This window comes from Coptis chinensis, chromosome 9 (assembly GCF_015680905.1).
Source record: "Coptis chinensis isolate HL-2020 chromosome 9, ASM1568090v1, whole genome shotgun sequence".
Classification (NCBI taxonomy): domain Eukaryota; kingdom Viridiplantae; phylum Streptophyta; class Magnoliopsida; order Ranunculales; family Ranunculaceae; genus Coptis; species Coptis chinensis.
This window is the reverse complement of record NC_141464.1, coordinates 77,986,738-78,009,052: the sequence shown is the minus strand read 5'-3', so window position 1 is coordinate 78,009,052 and position 22,315 is coordinate 77,986,738. Positions and strand designations below refer to the sequence as shown.

Genomic DNA, 22,315 nt, shown 5'->3' with positions numbered 1-22,315 from the left:
GAGGAAGGCCCAGGTATTTGCAAGGTAGCGAACCAGTTTTATAGTCCAAAATAGAAGCCAAGTATTCCATATTATCCACCTGTCCCACTTCCAGCAAGAACAATTTTGCCAAATTAGTTCTTAGACCAGAAACTGCTTCAAACATTAACAAAATAGCTTTGAGCACGAAGAGTTGAGAACTAGATGGTTCAAGAAGGAATAGAGTATCATCGGCATATTGTAGAATACCAACTTCAGGAGAGTTCTGTGCCACTTGAAAGCCTTTGATATACCCCAAGGACATGGCTCTATGGAACAACCTAGTGAGAGCTTCCATGACAATAGTGAATAAAAGAGGTGAAAGAGGGTCACCTTGTTGAAGTCCCCTCTTGCTTCTAAAGAAACCAGCTGGTGTACCATTCAATATGATTGAAAAAGAGGCTGTTGATATGCAGGTATGAATCCACATTCTCCACACAATACCGAAACCCATTCTTTCCAACAAGTAGTCCAAAAAAGTCCAATTGACGTGGTCGAAAGCTTTGGTGATATCCAGCTTGCATATGACACCCGATGCCTTAGATGTCAATCTTGAATCAATAAGTTTATTTGCAATGAGTGAGCCATCTAGTATTTGTCTTCCATCCACCGAGGCGCCTTGAGAAATGGAGATGATCTCTGGGAGCGCCAATTTCAATCTTCTAGAAAGTACTTTTGTGATGATCTTATAGATTCCACCAATAAGGCTAATAGGCCTGTAATCTGATAATGTTAGACACCCATCTTTTTTTGGTATCAGGGTTAAGAAGGTGGAATTATTTCTACTGTCCAAAAATCCTGTATCCTGAAAATCTTTGATGACCGCCATAATGTCGTCCTTTAAAATGTGCCAACATTTCTTGAACACCGCCATATGAAACCCATCTGGACCCGGGGACTTTTCACCTCCCAGGTTGTCGAGAGCAAGCTTGACCTCCTCCTCAGTGAAACTTCTTTCAAGATGTGTCCTTGTGTCCTCCGAAATGCAGCCCAATTCTAGTGCATCTAACTTTGGTCTACCCTCCATCGTTTCTGTGAACAAGTATTCATAGAATTGAATCACATGATCTTTGATAGCTTGCGGATCACTAACCTCCACCCCTTCTATGACCATCCTCTTGAGGCTTTTGACTTTATTTCTTGCATTTGCTACGCCATGAAAGAACTTAGTGCATTCATCCCCTTCAAAGCGCCACTTGCTTTTGGACTTGACTCTCCAATTAATTTCTTCCTTCTTGAGTAAACTTTTAAGTGATTGCTTCAAAATAATTTTGTTACAGAATTCCTCTTGTGAGAGTGGCATGGTTTCTTCCTTAGTTTCAAGGACCTCGATGCGACATCGCAACTCATCAATTTGCACATCCACCCAGCCAAAGACCTCTTTATTCCATGTCTTAAGCCTTTATTTAAGTGCCTTCATTTTACGCCACCAAATAGTACTAGGCCTTCCTTCAAAGTGAAAAGAATTCCACCATTCCTCAATCTTAGTCACAAGAGTTTGGTCTTCAAACCACATTAATTCGAACCAAAAGGGAATAGGACCACTTAATCGATCTTTGCACAGTAACATAATTGCCCGATGATCCGAGGAAGCATGGCGGTAGTGTTCATCCCAAGTAGTTGAAGTTAAGAATTGGTCAACCCTGACATTCGGGGTTCTTCTCGTCCATTTGACCATGTGAAAAGGGTGCCATTCAAAGGATAGTCTATAAGAGCATGGCTATTAATAAACTCACCGAATTCACGCATGCCTGCATCGAACCTTCCACCCATTTTTCTTTCGTGAGGGAACCGAATAACGTTAAAATCGCCACCAAAGACACCAAGGAAGTTGGGACCATGCTCTAACATTCTCCAGCTCCTCCCAAAAATGATCCCTCTACCTAGCTTTTGGAGGACCATAAACCCCAGTAAACAACCATTTAAAACTATCATTTGAGTTTGTACACACTACCGAAACTGAATATGCTCCGCATAGCGTGTCCTCTACTGTAATTTTGCTTGAGTTCCACGCAAGAGCAATCCCACCAAAAAAACCCAAAGAAGGAACCTAAACAAGCCGCCAAGGGTGTCTCCAAAGGGCATGAAACTCAATGATGTTTCCATCTTGTAACCTAGTTACTTTAATAACAATAATATCCGGCTTGTGTTTTGATCTCAACCTCCGAATGATGTTACAAGCTGCCATGTTTCCCATTCCCCTTGCATTCCGCGAAGCAATTTTAATCGTCATTAAGAACGTCGTCAACCCCAACATCACTATTGCTAAGCCTCTTCGAATCTGAGATTTTCTGAATAAAAGAGAGTGTAGGATCTGTAACATGATTTGCTCTATTTGTTTTATCAAGGGCCATGAAAGAATTAAAAAGAGCCTGTCTCCCTTATTCCTCAGTTAAACCAAGCTGCTCAGCTAAAGGAATTGCCAACCACTGAATCCAATTACTAATGTCCTCTTCATTCTCATTTCTATGAATACTACTGGCAATATGTGATATAGACACCTCATGTGAGCATAATGGAGAAGACACGTATCTACCTCGACTAGAAGAATCAGGAGCAGAAGAGACCTCATGATTGTTGTCATCACTTGAATTGAAAGCTAGAGCAGGGGTTGAAGTACTGGAGAACTCTAACATGTTTGCCTGTTGAGAAAGAAGAACATTCCCATATACCTGAGTCGGTCTGGACTTGGGTTTGAGCATTCCCATATACCTGAGATGAATATGTTCCTCTCCAGAATTTGGATTTGACATGGGCTTACGATGGTGCCTTCTTTTCGGTTTAGGCCTATGTGCTTGTCTTGCCATGTGAGCCCACTTTAAAGCAATATTCGACCAAGGAAATAGGCACATAGGTCCTGCCTCATTCCTCTTTTTACTATTGGGCCTCCCATTTGTCATGTGCGTCTATCGTGGGCTATTGGGCTCTGTATACCGCTCATTCTCCGTATGTAAATGGGGTGCTGGGTTTGAGGATCCTGGGATCGGACTTGATGACATACCCGCTTCAGTGCACTCTTCTATTGGTTCCAGCACTTGAAAAGAATTATAAAGAAATACAGCTGGATTTTCCACAGAAATGTTATTGTCATTTTGACCATCTGACTGTTGTGCCTCCTGTGACATATATGTCCTCCAATCTGTACGAGGTAGATTTGAATTTTGAACCTGCAACGTAGTCATTTCTTGTCTGTTATCAAAACCAAGTGGCTGTGAAGTAGATGAGGGTGATGTCACATTATCCGCCATTTGAGCAACAGAGGCAGGAGAAACGTGATCTGGTGACCCACCTGTATCCGGACATGCCGAGTCACACTGAGATGTGGCCGAATTCCAGCCGGAGTTGTCCCTCTCGACGACTTCAATTCTGATCGGAAAATTGTACCCCTTCTCTTCCAATATGATCAACCTAGGGATATGAGAGAGTTTCACATTGTTTAAACTTGATTGAAGACCCAAAGACAAGAGTATGCTCGTCAATTTGAAAATCTTGTCCAAATTGCTTAACAACTCTCTCTGCAGTGTGCTTCGCCATCAGATAAAGGGGAATTCCAATTAAAGAAACCATCCAATTCTTCTTCTCTAGTAATGACGCATCCAAAGATAGCCAATCTAGCCTCCATGCTTTAAACTTCACTAAGGTCTGGCTATACCACAAAGTGCCCAACTTAATAAGTTTATGAACTTTCTCTTCCGACTGGACAAAAAAACAATTGCTCTTTTCTTGTCCACGATTCTAAGCTCAGAAGAACTAAGGTGGTCTTTGATCTTGTTGCCAACCCACCCCCAATCCACGTCTCCGGAAGACGCATGACATGTAGCTGCATTGATCCACCAACTGGCATTGGTAACCATACCCTGTTGATCTAATTGACACCTTCACCTTATGTGAGACAACATCTTCTAGTAGGTTGGGGAACTCCAAGGGATTGTTTATAGCAAGGTTAGGATTATGGGATCGAGAGAACTTTTCAATATCTTGAACTCTTCCGCCAAACTTCACCCCTGGGAAGAAAAAATCAAGCAGTGAGAGACCACATTCAGCCCAGCCTTGACTATCTTCGCCGGCCGAAAAGATTAGAACTTTATGATTTGAAACTCTTCTCTTAGGGGAGACCATCAGTTGGATGTAATCACCCCAAATGTTCTTCTTCCTTGTAGCTTTAAGCATAAAATACGAATCATTATACCATCTCGAATCTCCATGGGAAATGGGGTTTACACTCCATTGGCATAACAACTTCCCAAACCATAGTCCACCTGCTTCAGAGATTGAGGATTTGAATACCCTATTTCTACTTCTTTTAGTGATCCAAAAAGTAGCTTCTCTATCATTTGCACCCACCTTCTTAAACTCGAACGACTTCTTATCCACTCTAGCGAACTGTCTTAGTCATCGCGCCATCTAAACTCAGTTCGATAAACGATCAAGGAAATTGATCAAGGAAACGATCAAGGAAATTGATCTTAAACATTAATCCTTTTGTTTGTGGGAGTAGTTAATCACATCTTCAACATACACTCAACATACATTTGTAGTGAGTTAGTGATATCCTTGTAAAGCTGAGTCCAATAATGGATCCCTATCCCCATAAAAAAATAGACAAAAATGAGTTTGTGGGAGTTTCTTATTTCTCGTTCATTGATAGTGAAACCCGTCGAATATCTCGTAATTGGTTGAGTTTGATATCAAAGTTTGTCTCTTTGAGTTTGCTTTGGGCAACATCTTCAGTAAAGCTTATACCTTTGTACTTTGTTGAGTTAGGTTGTTTTTCATATTTTTTTTCTTTGGAAGCATACATACAATAGCTTTGCATCCTTGGTTCCATATTGCAATATTGGCATTTCAATTGTTGATTGTTGAGTTCGACAGAATAGTATAGTTCTTTGCTTACATTTGGTATATGTTAAGAATGGCAAGAGAAGATTCACTTCAATCTATCAGTGTGAAGTTGGATAGCAACAACTACTCATATTGGAGCTATGTTATGAGAAATTTTTTGAAGGGCAAGAGGATGTGGAGCTACATTAGTGGCAATTCTGTTAAGCCCTCCGACCTGACCGATGCAAAGTATATAGAAAACTTGGAGACTTGGGAAGTTGATAATTCTAAAATTATAACTTGGATCAACAATTCCGTTGAGCACTCTATTGGTATTCAATTAGCTAAGTATGAAAACGCCAAAGAGGTTTGGGACGACTTAACAAAATTATTCACACAAGCTAATTTTGCTATGGAATATCAATTGGAATCACAAGTCCGAGAGGTTGTGTAGGGTACTATGAGTATTTAGGAGTTTTACTCCGTTATGAGTGGCATTTGGGACCAGCTAGCTCTCACAGAGTCAGCTGAGCTTCATTTCCCCCATACATTGCTCGTTGAGAGTCGCAATGCCTAGTTCAGTTCTTGCTGGCACTTCATCCTAACTTTGAGGGGCTTCGTGGATCTATACTTTATTTTAACCCACACCCTAGTGTTGATTGTATAGTTAGTGAACTTTTGGCCGAGGAGGTGCGTCTTAAGTCACAAGCTGGAAATTGTAGTCTACCAGTACCTACACCATCAGTTATGGCAGTTCCCTTTCGGCCACCTCATTCACAAAATAGGCAAAATTGGAGGGTTGGTACTGATGAGTGCAGTTTTTGCAAACAGCCAGGTCATTGGAAGGTTGACTGTCCAATACTATTGAATAGAGTAAAGTCACAGTCATATGTGCCTTCCCATTCCGTTGTGCTGCAATAATCATTTGTGTCGCGACAATCATTTGTGCCACAACCGTTATCTATGTCGAGAGTTGGACAGCCACAATAGCGACCTCGAAGGCCTCCACAGTCTCGTACTACAGCAGTTGTGCCACCACATAGCTCTCTTGGATATGGAGAGTCCTATTTTTCCAGTTCATCCATAGATATCCTGCTTGAGCAGCTTGAGAGGTATTTCACCATGCAACCACATGCACATGCCATGCCCACATCTACTTCCCTAGGTTTGTCATCTTTTGGCTCCACAAGTATAATATCTCCGTCCACTTGAATTTTTGACTCTGGTGCCTCACATCACATGTCATATGATACTCCTTCATTTGCATCTTTATGCCCATCAACATCCTCTATTCCTGTTGTAACTGCTGATGGTACCCCTATGCCATTAGCAGGTGTTGGTTCCATTGTGTCACCTCACTTGTCTATTTCTGATGTTTATTGTATTTTGCAACTTAAATTTAATTTAATTTCTGTTGGTCAATTGTGTGACTCTGGGTACTCTGTTCATTTCTATCCCAATTCTTGTCTTGTACGTGCAGGATCCTCACTCGCAGAAGCCGATTGGGACAGGCCGTAGAGAGGGGGGATTATATGTTTTGGATGAGCTGCGAGTCCCAGATGTGGCAGCTCCTAGTGTTTATAGGTCCCAAATCCTCTAACTTTTATATCTGGCATTCTCGACTTGGGCATGTTTCTTTTCCTCGTTTGAGATTTTTGGCTTCCACTAGAGCATTAGGTAATTTGCATGCTCATGACATTTCCGATTGCAGTGGTTGTAAACTTGCAAAATTTTCTGCATTACCTTTTAATAGTAGTATTTCTGTTTCTAATGCGCCTTTTGATTTGGTACATTTCAATGTTTGGGGACCCGCTCCTATTGCCACCAGGGGGGGTCTAGATTTTATGTTTTCTTTATTGATGATTATACTCGTTATTGTTCGGTTTATCTTATGAAGCGTCGTTCTGATTTTCTTTCTATTTTCATAGCATTTCGTGCATTAGTTAAAACACGATATTCGACTACAATTAAATGTTTTAGAGGTGATTTGGGTGGTGAATATACATCTAGTGACTTTTCTACTTTACTTGCTTCCGATGGAACTATTCATCAGTCCTCTTGTACTGACGCCCCTCAACAAAATGGTGTTGTTGAAAGGAAACATTGACATATCATTGAGACTGCTCGTTCTCTTCTCTTATCTGCTTATTTCCCTAGTGTTTTTTGGGGAGAAGCAGTTCTCACTGTTGTTCACTTTATTAATAGGATCCCTACAGCTCAAAATTCTGGAATTTCTCCCTTTCAGAAGTTGTACGAACATGCGCCAAAGTACTTTACCTTAAGAGTTTTTGGTTGCACTTGTTTTGTGCTTCGACCTCATGCTGAGCGTAGTAAATTATCTGCATGCTCTGCTATTTGTGTGTTTCTTGGGTATGGTGAGGGCCAAAAAGGCTATCGTTGCTTTGATCCCGTTGCACAAAAATTGTATGTTTCGCGTCATGTTTTCTTCAATGAGCACATTCCCTATTTCTCCATTCCTGCTAGCTCTCACAGTATGGCTAAGTCAGACCTCATTCATATCAACCCTTTTTCGGAGGATAATGGTAATAGTTTGCCATCTATTATGTCATCTTCCCCCCATGTGAGTCATTCTCCTTTGCATATTCCTAATTATTTGCCTCTAGTTGATGTTGTTGAGGTACCACCCCCAGTGGATATTGATGCCATACCCCCTCCTGCGGCCTACCAAGCACCTCCTGAAGATGTGGATCCTCCTGCTCTTCGCAATTCAAATCGTCCTCGTAAGTCTACACAACTACCTGATTTTATTTATTCTTGTTACTCTGATTCATTTGCTTCTTTCGTAGCATCTATCCATAGTTGTTTCGAGCCCACTTTATATAAGGAAGCAAGTCTTGACCCTCTTTGGTAGCAAGCCATGGCTGAAGAACTCTCGGCATTGCAGCACACCGGTACTTGGGAATCGGTACTACTTCCTCCTGGTAAAAGCACATTTGGCTATCATTGGGTTTACAAAATCAAGACTAAGTTTGATGGTTCCATCGAGAGATACAAGGCTCGATTGGTTGCAAAAGGGTTTGCTCAGCAATATGGTATGGATTACGATGAGACTTTTGTTCCCGTTGCTAAGATGACTACAGTTCGCACTCTAATTGCAGTTGCTTCAGTTCATCAGTGGTATCTCTCTCAGATGGATGCCAAGAATGTATTTTTGAATGGGGAACTCAAAGAAGTTGTCGCACCCCAAATTTCTAGAAAATTTAAAATAGGGAATTATCCAAAATATAATTATCTCAATCGTCATCCTATTCAATCATCTGAAAACCCAGGATGAAACGAAACCTTAATAACATATTACCAACCACGATATTAAAATATGAGATCAAATTTAAAACCAAAAGGAACAATCCTTCAATCACATTACTAAACTACAAAGAAACTAACCAACTTTATTACATCTGTCTCAAAACAAAACTGTACACTTCAGAAAAACTTAAACCAGAAGACTCCAAAAGCAAATCCAAATCACGTGTCCTCATCCACTGCACTCCACCATCTATGTTTCTAAGACTAAATTGAATTTGCTGATTGAATTTGCTGGTTTGAGTAAGACTAAAAATATAAAAACAATATGTTCAATATTTCAAATAAAAGAGTATACTATTACAATCATTTCAACTTGGAAGACAAGTTAGTTCCGTTTTCTCAAAACGGCATGTAGTGTCTTCCCAAGTAAGATTTTACCCCCAATATAAAATTCTAAGAATCTCATATAACAGTACTTATCATTCCCACTTTTCAAAATAACTCATAACATAAATACCATTTACATTCTAATTATTAAATGCACATATAATAACCTAATTAAATATGAGTTTGATACACCTTACTAGCCAACATGTTATCTTAGGATAGGATATTTACGTCCCTGAATAAAAGATTAATAGATCCTACCCTCCTGCAAAACAGAGTTAGACATCACAATAAAATGATTTATCTCAGTCAGTCAAATTTCCATTCATAACCAAACCTCATTTAAGACATTTAAGTCTAATTGATACAACCTGGTTCATCACGCATATTCGGGGAATACCACTTATCATAATACCTATATCAAGGGTAGTCATTCACATGATAACATTACGTCATAAAGTTTCTGCGTGCATAACCATAGATCTCAGACTATCACAAGTCATTAATATTTTTGTAATAACGTATCAAGTTATAGTCATTTTGCAATCACATAAAAGATCACCAGCATTCACTAATATTATTCACAGTCACACTTCACATTCATAACATCACCAAATTCACATACTTTTAGTTCATTCAATTCCACAATGTATGTATCTTATTTATTAAGCACTTATTTACTGACCTCACCTTTAGTTCCTACTCCATGATTTGCACTTCATACATTTGCCAAATCATACATACCCGTGTGCCTCTCTCACACCGAGTACCACTACAAGACATATGTCCCAAGTGGGGATATCACATCTAGTAACATATTTACATCTTGCAAACTCGTAACTTGTGAGTCACAGCCATTTTTGGGCTTTCCATTCACATAATCACAACCTCTTATGGGCATTCAATATCTCAGGTCATTCATGACACATTCAATGAATACCTTGGGTCATTCTTGCCACATTCAAGGAATACCCATCATACACTAACAGGTCATTCATTGTACATTCAATGAATACCTTAGGTCATTCCCGCCACATTCAAGGAATATCCATCATAATACTAACAGGTCATTCATGGCACATTTAATGAATACCTTGGGTTATTCCTGCCACATTCAAAGAATACCCATCATAACACTAACAGGTCATTCATGGCACATTCAATGAATACCTTCCTATCACATGACATCTCAAGTTATAATATATCATTACCAAATCCTGAGGCGTGGAGAGTTCTAAAGGTGTGGTCGACTCGTTGAAAATATTATTCTCAGCTCATTTATCATTGTACTAGAATTAATCATACACAACAATTGATCACACACGCATAATTGTTTTCACGCATCAATGCAAATCAATCACACATTTAAATATCATGGAACGCAACACGAATGGTCATCAATCAAATACAATTCAAACAGCCACATTCACGTACACCATTAAATGATAACATTATACACATATACTTATCACAAAAACTAATATATAATATAGTGGCTATACCTGTACATAAGGTTGCCTACGTATCTAATCTTTCAATATTAGAATCAAGCCTTACGTAGCTCTTAACCAATAAATATCAACATCCGTGTATGTACCTTTAAGAAAAATAGCAATTTATACTAAATAGAATTACATACAATAATTTTCAAATACTCCCACTATCATATACGTAAAGTTTCATACCTAGAGATACACTATGAACCTTTAAATCTAAAAACTCACAAATAAATATTTCTCTACTTTTGATTCTAAAAAAAACAATTTTATGAACCATGTCGGTTCCAAAAAAAACCACAGTCTAAAAGTAGACTACAAACACTATATAAAACACCCAAGAAGAGTTTAAGAGACTCTTAGTTAATTACTAGACATATTTCCCAAAATAGGTTCATACACATAAAGGATAACACGGTAGGTTTTCTAACTAACTTGTCAATGCTATAGTTTTTTCTACATTTATCCAAATGACATGTAACTTAATTATTTAGAAACTAGGGTATGTAGACATACTTTTTCATGTAGAACTCGAAGTCCCAACCTCAGCCCATCTAAAAGAAAACTTAGGTTGAAAACAGTAAAAATCCTAATTTCAGCAAATTGGATATCTGTCGGACTATATTTCGAATGACACAACTCTTTCCATATGTATCCAAATACATCAAGGCATTTTGTGTTGAAAAGATAACACACAGAACTTACTTTTTTATGTTTTACAAAAATACTCAATCTCATTCTAAGTATACGAAAACTAGGTTAGAACACAGTGCACAGAAACTGATTTCTAACGCACTGTTTTCTACCAGTCAAACTTCCAGACGTCATAATTAATTCCACAGGCCTTCGAATGCAATGAGGCCAATTGGAATAGAAAGCAGACTTCAAGATTTTACTCTTTTATGTTTTATAAAAATTCTAACTCTCACCCTAACTATTTTAAAACTGGACTTGAACACAGTGCACAGAAACTGATTTCTGACGCACTGTTTTCTGTCAACCAAACTTTCATACATTATATCTATCTCCACATACCTCAGAATGTGATGAGGCCAATTGGGTTGGAAAGAAGACTCAGAAAACTTATTTTTTTTATGTTTTGGCGAGAGTTTGAATCTACCTCTAACTATGTGAAAACCCGATTCCAAACTAGGCACAGACCGGATTTCTACAGTCAGAAAATTCTGACGTGCCAACTTCAGAAGGATGTAACTCCTTCAACGTAAACCGAAATGTTATGGGGCTTTTTGAGTTTGAAAGAGGGCAGCCAAAACTTACTTAACATACTTTAATCAAAACCTATATCAATTTCTAAACACACTGAAAATCGTTTCCAAAATCAGACCAAATTCCTGACTTAAATAGGAACAAAGCAACACCAACAGTACATAGACAAGAGTTTCACATATTTTTTGTGCTAGATATATTTCTACATACTAAATTCATGACCATTAATATTGTCATATATATACTATCCATATCATAAGCAATGTTTCTTTCACAAACCATCGTGATCAGGTCATAGTTTCATAACCGAACAACAATTTAATGTAGGCCCTTTGTATAGACAAAACTTCATGAGCCAATCAATACGTCCTAGTACTATTTAAGCATCTAAAAATAGAAATTAATGATGTGTAGCATGTCCTCACTATTTTAAGCAAGTGTTTATGTGTTTAAGTGGTGGTGTCTGACATAAACTTGGAAAGTATAATGTGAGTAGGTCAGAAAGACATGCACGATCTATAATATAATTAAGGAAGACAAAAGTATGATAATAACAATACTAATCATGCTCCTGAACATGTATCAAGAACTCAAGAATACCACACCAAAAGACTAGTAACATTACATTACATAGGAACACAAGTCAGGCTAGTGTATAAAGCCATTAGGTACCCATACAATTTATGTTCTATCTTTTATAGTCTATATTCACATATCGTTACAAATAATATACAGAAAATTTTTACAGCAGCATAGAGAAAGACCCATTATAGATAAATAGGTGTCAAATACGAAATAAAAAATTAAATTTTGGAACTAGCTAGATCTACTCACTCGTGATACGCTCCTGTTGCCAGCAAATCCCCAGCAAGAAACCTTATTTTTCCTCTTTGAGTAAAACTCTCTTTTTCTCTTGTACATCTCTCTCTATTTTTCTCTTGTATTTCAAAAACCAGAAAAGTACTAACAAAAGAGAGAGGGTTCAGTTGTAACCAAACCCCTCTAACTCTCCCACGTTTTTATCTTATCTTATCATATTTTATCTTTATCTTTAACTTTTCTTTTCTTTTTCTTATTTTTTTTAAATATTATTATTACTTTTAAACCCTAATAAATAGGGGAAAAAATAAAGAAAATAAATGGGGTGTTATAGAAGTAATTTACATGGCACCCCGTCCCGGTGTTTCCCATAACCCTAGTGAGGTTTGCAGGCTCAAGAAGGCATTATATGGTTTCAAACAGGCTCCTCGGGCCTGGTTTGAGAAATCCTCTAACGTGGTTGGATCTTTTGGGTTTACCTCCAGTGATCATGACTCAGCATTGTTTGTCCGCTCCACATCTGCTGGTCGTATCCTTTTGCTTCTATATGTTGATGACATGATCATCACCCGTGATGATTTGCCTGGGATTGCAGAATTGAAGTCGCAACTCGCTCATCGATTTGAGATGAAGGATTTGGGCCCGTTGCGCTATTTTCTTGGCATAGAGGTAGCCTTTTCTCCTAAAGGCTATTCTCACAGTCTAAGTATATTGCTGACATCCTTGAGAGAGCTCGCCTTATGGATACTCGGACTATTGACACAATGACACTCCCCTTGAGCTTAATGCTCGGTACACTCCTTCAGATGGTGATTCCTTGCCTAACCAAACCTTGTATCGCACTACTGTCGGTAGCTTAGTCTACCTTACCATCACCCACCCCGAAATTGCATATGTTGTTCATATTGTTAGTCAGTTTGTGGCCTCCCCCACCACTGTACATTGGGCAGCAATTTTGTGCATCCTTCGATACCTTCGAGGCACTCTCCATCAAAGTCTTTTGTATCCTTCCACCTCATCTTTGGAGCTTCGTGCCTACTCTAATGCTGATTGGGCGGGTGATCTCACTGATCGGAAGTCCACCACTAGTTTCTATGTCTTTTTGGGCGACTCTCTTATCTCGTGGAAGAGTAAAAAGCAAGATGTTGTATCTAGGTCTTCGACAAAAGTTGAATATCGTGCTATGGCTTCTACGACCACTGAGATAGTCTGGATACGTTGGTTACTTGAAGATATAGGTGTACCTCCTATTGCTCCCACTTTAATGTATTGTGACAATAAAAGTGCCATTCAAATTGCTCACAACTCCTTCTTTCATGAGCGAACTAAACACATTGAGATAGACTACCATATCACGTGCCATCACCTCCAAAGTGGCACACTTACCTTGCCTTTCCTCGCGTCTTCCTTGTAGCTCGCAGACTTCTTTACGAAGTCCCACACCATTTTGCGCTTCCGTTTTCTGCTTGGCAAACTCTCAATGCTTCTTGGTGCTGCATTATGAGTTTGAGGGCGGTGGGGTGGGTGGGTGGGGGTATTAGAGTATGTAGCATGTTTAGCTAATACCATCTAAGGGTATTCTAGGTATTTCATCTGTAAGGCTATATAAGCCACACCCAAACTGTTCCCTGTTTTTTTATTTTGGATTCTGAGAGAAGCCTCAGCTTTCTCCTTCGTAGGTTCACTTGTTCATATTGTAATAAGTTATATGTTATCAGTTTTTATCCTCATTCTTTGCAAAATCCATATATAGTAGAAGCCCACCGTGCATTGTAAAACATACCAGAATCAAGTTTCTGGTATAAAGTTCACCACTAGGCACTCTGATGTTTAACACATTGGCCCAAGACTCCTTCACACCGTAAGCCTTCATTAGCCATACCGCAACAGAGGTTTCATAATTATGAACTAAACAAAGTTCCCCTCCTAACTCTGTGATATCCGTAGAGTATCTTGTATCCCTGATCAAGAAAGGCAGCGGAACCTCTTGAAACTTTTTACCCCCAATGTGGAATGCAATCACTAAGTTGTAATTGTATGATTGAATTATTGTGTGAGGTTTCCATTCATGAGTTGCCATCCAATGAAGAGCACCGTTAACGAAAACTCCTTGCTTCGGTCAAATTCTATGACTAACGAAACCTGCAAATCTCCATGTTTTATTAGCTAAAGAGAAGATATCAGCGTATGAACTAGGAACACGACAATTACCTCTATGAGACTCAATTCTTACTACAAAATAATTATTCACACTTGGGTCTGGGTAGAAACCAATACCGAAAGCTGTGTTATGAGCACAACACCAAGAACTAGATGGACTATAATGTCTCAAGGGCAACTCCATGTGTTGTCCATTAGTAGGGTTCCATAAGCAAACCACCTTACATTGAACCCGTTTGTCATAAGTTAGACATAGTAGTCCATCACAAGAACCCCAAATTTCGATACCACCACGTATCATCAGAATAGCAGTATCAACTTCTACGGCTTTCGACGATTTATAGTCTAATGAGTAAAACTTTTGGTCTTCACTAAGCATGAGTATAGGGTGTTTCTTTAAGTGATTCAATAAAAAAGAATCTGTAAGCAAGTTTGGCCATGGTTTGGAAACGCACCGTAATAGCACAAGAGACTTTATTGGTATTCTTAACAAGATGTCAAAGTAAATATCGCTTGGATAGTAGTAGTTGAGGAGAAAATACAATAGATCATCCATGGTTGGAAAGAATGATGGAATTGAACAGAATAATTCAGACTTCTTTAAACAAAGGGTGGCCACGAGCAGCAGCGCAGCTTGTTTGGTATTTTTAATGTTGTGAAGTTCTAATACGAAACAGAGTATGACAGTTTATGGACTGGGATATAATATCATAGAGACATTTTTTTTCCAATAGAAACATGTCTTATATTTCATCAAAGCATTAAAGGTACAGTACTACAATCCAAAAGAAATGTGGGCAGAGAGCTCACATCCTGGTTATGGAAAGCCCACTTAGCAAGTTTGTGAGCTTCACCATTAAATTGTCTATTAATCCAGCTAAAACGACAAAAAACTAAAGGCTGACATAAACTCTGAATCATACATCTAATAGGTTCTAACTTCCAGTTCATAGAGTTCTTATCGCTCAAGTTCTGTAAACCCAAAATGACTTGACAGCAGTCTCCCTCAAACAAACAAGACAAACCTCCTATGGTCCTAGCTAGTTTGGCAGCCACTTCTAACGCCACCATCTCTGCCTCCTCTGCACTTCCAACTTCAAACCGTCGAGTAGCTGCTCCCAACAGCATTCCTTCCCCATCCCATGCCAAGGCTCCTGCTGCAGCAGCCCTTATAGTCCTACAATAAGCAGCACCAAAACGAATTAAAATAGTGTTTGCTTCCACTAAGGGGAAAATATAATTGTTATTTGTATCAAGCCATGATTTAGAGATGGTTAAGTTAGAAGAAACCACTCCCTGATTCTCACTGAAAGCTTTGAGACTCATATTCCACTTAGCATACGCTCTCCTCAAGAGACTATCTCTGTTAGGAGCTTTGCCCTCAAACTTAGCTTTATTTCTCATCTCCCATATCTCTTGCAAGATGAGAGCTGCTAGCAGACCTTTTTCAGCAAGTCCAGGGTCTGATGTCTGAGTCCAGTCAAGGAAGACATCCAGCCAATCCCTTATGGACTTGTCAGCATTCTCTTCAACTCTAGCCCCCAACTCTGAGGCAAACCAGACCATCTTTATCCATTCACATTGGAAGAAGAGGTGCATGGGATCTTCAGGAGCAGACCAACAAAAAGGGCAAGTATATTCCCCCTTAATGTTTTTACCATCCAACAAATCTCCTGTAGAGAGAATGTTCATATACAATTTCCATAAGAACATCTGATTGCTAGTAGTAAGCTGTGTTCTCCAAAGAGTTTTGATACTTTTGGGATTCAAAGAGGAGGTTCCTCCTTGTCATTCCTCTCTTATTAAAACTGGTAGGCAGACTTAACAGTTAACAAGCCATTTTTTGTTCCCACCCATCTGACAGTGTCACTTGCCATACTAGTGGGTCTTATCACCACTTGTTTTATCAGGGCTACTATCTCAGGTGGGAAAAGAAAATCCACCTTGTGATAGTCCCAGTCAGAGCCATCCCCTAGCATCAAGTCCTTCACTCTAAGGTTCTCAAGGTCTGGTCTGTCAGGTATCAACTCTTCCAGAGTAATAGGGGTGCTTTAGGAAGATCCAAGATTGTTTCATGACTTTCACTTTTTTCCCATTTCCAATGCTCCATATTAACCCTGAAAGTATATCTCTGGCAATTATATGCACACCTTTCCAGAACCAAGATGCCCTAGGAGGAGGTTCCTCTTTACTATCAAACCAGTGCTTCCCATAGACAGCTAAGAAAGTCTTAGCCCATATAGAGGCAATATCTTTTATAGCTTTCCAAGCCAGTTTAGCAAGCATTGCCTTGTTTATGTCCCCATATTTTCTCAGCCCTAGGCCTCCCAAGGCCTTAGGTTTACAAATACCATCCCACCCAATGGTGTGGATGCTTTTGCTGTCAGCAGTACCATGCCACCAGAATTGTCTGCAGGCTTTATCCATCTTTTTACATGTGGATTTAGGTAGCTTGTAAGTTGTCATAGCATATAAAGGAGTAGCCAGGGCTACAACTTGAATGAGAGTGTTTCTACCAGCTTGGGCAAGGACTTTAGCTCTCCAGCCTTTAATCTTATTGTGTACTTTATCTACTAAATAATCAAAGTCCTCTTTCTTTTTATGAGATAGGATAATACGGACCCCCAAATACTTGTCCTTTTTATCAAAAAATCTCATTTTCCAGAATCTTTTCAAATTTTTTTTATGCATTCTATGAACATTTTTGTTGCACTAGATACTAGACTTATCATAGTTTATCTTTTGTCCAGAAGCTTCACAGTATTCCTCAAGGATGCTCTTAAGCTTCCCACTTTCAACCAGATTGGCTTTAGTGAACAAGATGAGATCATCAACATATAAAAGATGAGTGATAAGTGGGGCATTCCTTATGATCTTAATGCCATGAATATCCTCATTACTTTTAGCCTTATCAATCATCCTAGATAAAGCTTCAGATACAAGAATAAACATGTAAGGGGAGAGAGGGTCTCCCTATCTAAGACCTCTATCAGGATTGAAACTCTCAAGAGGAGAGCCATTCAACAGCACTCTGTAAGAAATAGTAGAGAGGCATTGGGAGATGAGGAGTCTCCACTTAGCATTGAACCCTAGCTTTTGGAAAAGATTATCTATGAAGGATCATTCAACTCTATTATAGGCTTTGGCCATATCCATTTTTAAGGCTACAAACCCTTGTTTAGTTTTCATATGTCTCATATTATGGAAGATTTCACTTGCAAGCCCAATATTATCTCCTATACTTCTACCTTTTATGAAGGCTCCTTGAAAAAAAGAGACTATCTTATTTATATGTGTCTTAAGTCTATTAGCAAGGATCTTGGCAATAATCTTATAGCAGAAGTTACATAAACTAATAGGTCTAAACTTAGACATGTGGTCAGGATTAGAGACTTTAGGAATTAAAGCAATAAAAGTTTCATTAAAACTAGGATTCATACAACCTTTATCAAAGAAATTCCTAACATAGTCAATAATAGAAGGGCTTACAACATCCCAGCACTATTGATAGAAAGTACCCTGAAAACCATCAGGTCCAGGGGCTTTCAGATCCCCCATCTTTTTCACCACATGCCAGATATCCTCCTCAGATGGACAAGCTATAAGAATCTCATTTTCTCTATCATTTATGCAAGGAGAGAACAAATTAAAGATATTGTCATTACTAGCAGGATTATCATAAGCATTGATATCATCAAAATACTCTTTAACAACTAAACCCACCTCCTGTCTACCTTCCTTCCAAAAACCCTCATTATCTCTTATCTTATCTATGTTGTTTTTCCTTCTCCTATACACAGTGGACAAATGAAAGAACTTAGTATTCCTACCCCCCTCTTTTATCCAATGTTGGCTTGACTTCTTTTTCCAGAAAACTTCCTCTTTGTCATACCATTCAAACAGCCTGGCTTTAAGCAGCTTAGCTTTTTCATGGTTCTGAGAAGAGAAAGGTTTCTGAAGAACTCTATCAAGATCTTTTTGGGTCTTTTTGATATTATGGAAAATATTATCAAACATCTCTTTATTCCAAATTTTAAGACTATGCTCAGTAGATTTTAACCTATGAACCACTCTCCAATCAGGGAGATCATGTGTAGCAACCTTCCAAGCCTGATTAATAACAGGCTTACAGGATGGATCTTTCATCCATATATCATAGAATCTGAAAGGCCTATCAGCAATATCCATCTTAGGTTTTAGACTAACCAGCAAGGACAGGTAGTCCGAGGTAGCATTGACCACATTTTTAACAATCATAGTGGGAAAAAGATCCAACCAGTCAGCAGTGGCTAGAGCACGGTCTAGCCTCTCAAGAATGTTATCTTTAACCTTCCTATCATTATTCCAGGTAAACTTAGGGACCTTATACCCCAGAACAATCAGGCCCGGGTCATTTATAAGATTATTGAAATCAAGCATGCAATTAGTGAAAACTGACCTACCCCTTATTTTTTCATCCAGAGATCTTATTGCATTAAAATCCCCAAAAAGAATCCAGGGACCAGGTATAAAAGGGGCACTATCTATAATCTCACACCAAAACCTATGCCTAAGATTAGCATTAGGTTCACCATACACAAAACTAAAAAACCATGGATTAATACTATGATAGTCAGAGAGCTTACCAGTTGTTTGGTTTGTCGTAGCTCCCAACACTTCAAGATTGACTCCCGTTCTCCAGAAAAAAGCAAGACCACCTCGAAGCCCAGAAGCAGGAACACAGAAGTAGTTATCAAACTTTAACACTTTACTTAACATATTAATCTTATTCTCCCCCACTTTTGTTTTAGGCAAGCAAAAAATATCTGGTTGGTATTGCCTAACAAGATCCTTTAGATTTTGAACTACTGTGGAGGAATATTTTCCCCGACAATTCTAAGCGTGTATCATTTCTGAAGAGGCAGCTGTTTGGGGAGCTACCGCGAATCCTGGAGGAGGACCACATAGACCTCCACTACTTGTAAACTCACCACTTACACCACTGGAGCTTTCATCACCACAGTAACCACTAGTAGAGCCTCTTGTCTTATTAGAGCATTGATCATTACACTGCTACTTTCCCTTATTACCTTGCCGTTTCACCACTGTCGAGTCATCAATTGCAAGAGGCTGAGGCTGAGCAAGCTGAAACTGAGATATGCTATCTTCAGAATCATACCCACACCCTTCTTGACTTCCTTGAATCAAATCCAAAGGAGCATTGCCTACCGAGACCTCCTCATGTAGGTCAACATTATACACCACCATGTTTAAGTCTAACTCTTCTAAAGGATCTTCTTCTTCCTCGTCAGTGAAGGCATTAGATGGGATCTCCTCCTCCGGTATATCTTGTCTCGATACTTCTGACAGGACACTTAAATTCAAAGAGTGATCTGAAGGAGATGGTTCAACAGATTCCACAGTATCACTGGAAATAGAGATAATAGGGGCTTCTTCCGGAATCAGCAAGTGCCCCAAACCTTTATCCCTCAAATCATCAACATCTCTTCTAGCCTTCTTTGATTGCTTTTCATCCAGCCTTAAGCTGTGTCTCTCCCATCCACCATCATCCATGGTAACAAAATTTTCTTCCACACTTATGAGCAATTTTTGTTTGGTTCCCACGCTAGACCCTTAAGCTGTTCAAATGCTTCGCTTAAAACCCACCTTTTTTTATCCTCGAGAAGCCAGAGTTTTAAACCCCCGTCCACGTGTAGGTAGCCCAATGAAACGAAAATTGGGTTTCCCAGCATCAGAAGGTAGAGCGGCATGGTTAAGCCCATCTAACTCGTTATTCTCAAGAAAGGGAATGATTACCTGGGAAAGGGGAGAGAAAATATTCGGCGAGGTGTGATCCACCACAAGATTTTTTCGTATTCCCAAGAAACCACCCTCCACAGCTAGATCCCCTAGCTCTACTGCTGCACAGCCCAAAAGTTCCAAATCTTTTTTTTCGACCAGTTCCAGAAGCATCACTTTGGATCGGGTCGGGCTCATCCACACTAGAGGCCTTGACCTGGTCCAGGTCCATGCCCAAAAAACTATTCTCTGGGTCCCAAACAACTAGGGCCACCCCTTGTGCCTCAGGTCCATTTACTAAACCTGATGAAAGGGCTTGGTCCCCTTGGGATTGGTTCAAACATACTAGCCTTTGTTTTGAAGCATGAAGACTTGGGCCTCCCAAAGCAGAATTTCTGATAATAGCAAATTTATGTAGACTAACTATCTATGCGTAAACACAAATAATCAATCACATAAACAAGTGTTTATATCAATATTCCTACTCTCAAATAATAATGAAGTAGTATAAAGAGTTAGGATTCGTTCCACTCTTAACTCTCTAGACTTAAATGAATTCAACTAATCAAACAAAAGGAACAATTATGAGAGTAATATGTGATGTGAAAACAGTAAATAAGATGTAAAAACAGTAGATATAATGATGATAAAAGGATATAGAGAAGATTCAATCCACCACGCAATTCAATTGACCATTATGTTGATTATCGAACTACCTATTGATCCCTAGTGAAACCAAGTCCTCTCGGATCAAAGCTTCACTAGCATGAGAGTTTAGCTCCACCACAAATCTCTTTGGTGGTGGCTCTAAACTCTAGTTCAACTCTTATGATCTTTATCTCTAAACAATCATAAGAATCAAACTTAAAACGTTAATACAAATCCACAACCATACTAATTACCAATCATCCTCACATGGCTTCATAAACCTCCTTTAATAGAGGTTTAGCCTTATATTATAGGAATCATATTAACTAAAGATTGAATAGAAGACATAATTTAAAGATATTTGAATTAAAAGTAAACTAAATAAAGCTTGTATTAATAATTCTAATGGAGGCAACAAACTAAATTTATAAACTAAAACTAAAAAGGAGAGAGAGAGAGAGAGAGAACCCTAATTTATTCTAAACTAAATAGGGGAGTAGCCAATCTTTGTTTTAGCCTTAACCCTCTTTATATAGGAGAGGGTTAGGTTATAATTTCGTGCATGGGCTTTTAGGCTAGGTTATGGACCCATAAATCAAGTCCATAATCTAATTGGGTAAATTCAAGACTTTTAATTCTGGTTGTATTACTGTAGCACACGTTTTCACCAATTTATACTACTCTGATCGAGTCAAGGCCTAAACTATTAGAAAGAGCTTTCTGAGCCCGTCATTTTGATATAAAATGGGCCTAATTCCGAGGCTTGAATCCAAAGATATGGCCTTTTGAAGTTCTATTGACTTTTCTTCAGCTCTCTAATCCGGTTTGACTTTCACTTAATAGTGTTGACTTGGACTTTTTAAGGGTTTTTTCTCCATTAAACTTGGGCTTTCTTCATTGAACTTCTCTAGCAATCATTTTAGCTCCTTTTAGCGCCTAATTAGTAACGAATTGACATTTATTCATTAGTAGAGTTATCCTCACATGGGTTTATTTAACCCTCCACAAGGGATGAGTTAGCTCATGGTGAGATAACTACAACTAATGAAAATAAAAAAGAAGAAGAAGAAGAGAGTGAAGGGCTACAAGGCCACAAATCACAAGTAAATTGACAAGTTTATTTAGAGCACCACCCCTCCTATTTATAGTTTTAAAGGAGTGAAATGGGGGGGCCAAGATTACATCTTACATTTTCAATCCAAAGGTTACAAATTAATCTATTTTTATAATGGAATTTATTTAATCTAAGTGGAGAAAATGAGTGAATAGTAATTCACATTACAAGATAGATAATTAAGAATGATTTGTGCAAGTATTAAGTGGAAAAAGTGGGTGATTACATAAGCTTCAACTTAATGACATCATGATGAATAGTAATTGGATTTTTACTTTATCTTAGTTCGGATTTGTTTTAATTTCCAACCTAGTAAATTGATAGAAGCTATATACCATTGTGTAAAGCTTGTCGCGCTGATCATTTTGACACGTCACACGTCCAAAACGGAGTTCGGAGTCAAAAGATATGATTTTCTAAAGTTTCGTTGATTTTTCTGCAAAACTTGACCAGGGTTGACCTGGAATTGACTATTTTGACCAGGCTTCATGGGCTTGATTTAAGCTTCCAATGGACTTCTTTTGGACTTGATAAAAAAAAGCTTTGTTTCCAATTAACATATTCACCTTGTTTCCATACT

At 38.7% G+C, this 22,315-nt stretch overlaps 2 protein-coding genes across 2 annotated transcripts; one reads left to right on the top strand and one right to left on the bottom strand.

Annotated features, from left to right (window-relative positions):
* Window positions 1–4,930: 4,930 nt before the first annotated feature.
* LOC147478306 (uncharacterized) lies at window positions 4,931–5,293 on the top strand. Its single transcript, XM_086586210.1, has one exon. The coding sequence runs from the start codon at window positions 4,931–4,933 to the stop codon at window positions 5,291–5,293; it is 363 nt and encodes a 120-aa protein (XP_086442336.1).
* An 11,614-nt stretch (window positions 5,294–16,907) lies between these two features.
* LOC147478305 (uncharacterized) lies at window positions 16,908–18,953 on the bottom strand. Its single transcript, XM_086586209.1, has 2 exons — window positions 17,714–18,953; window positions 16,908–17,125 (listed from the first exon to the last, which is right to left on the bottom strand). The coding sequence occupies exons 1-2, from the start codon at window positions 18,951–18,953 to the stop codon at window positions 16,908–16,910; spliced, it is 1,458 nt and encodes a 485-aa protein (XP_086442335.1).
* Window positions 18,954–22,315: the final 3,362 nt, after the last annotated feature.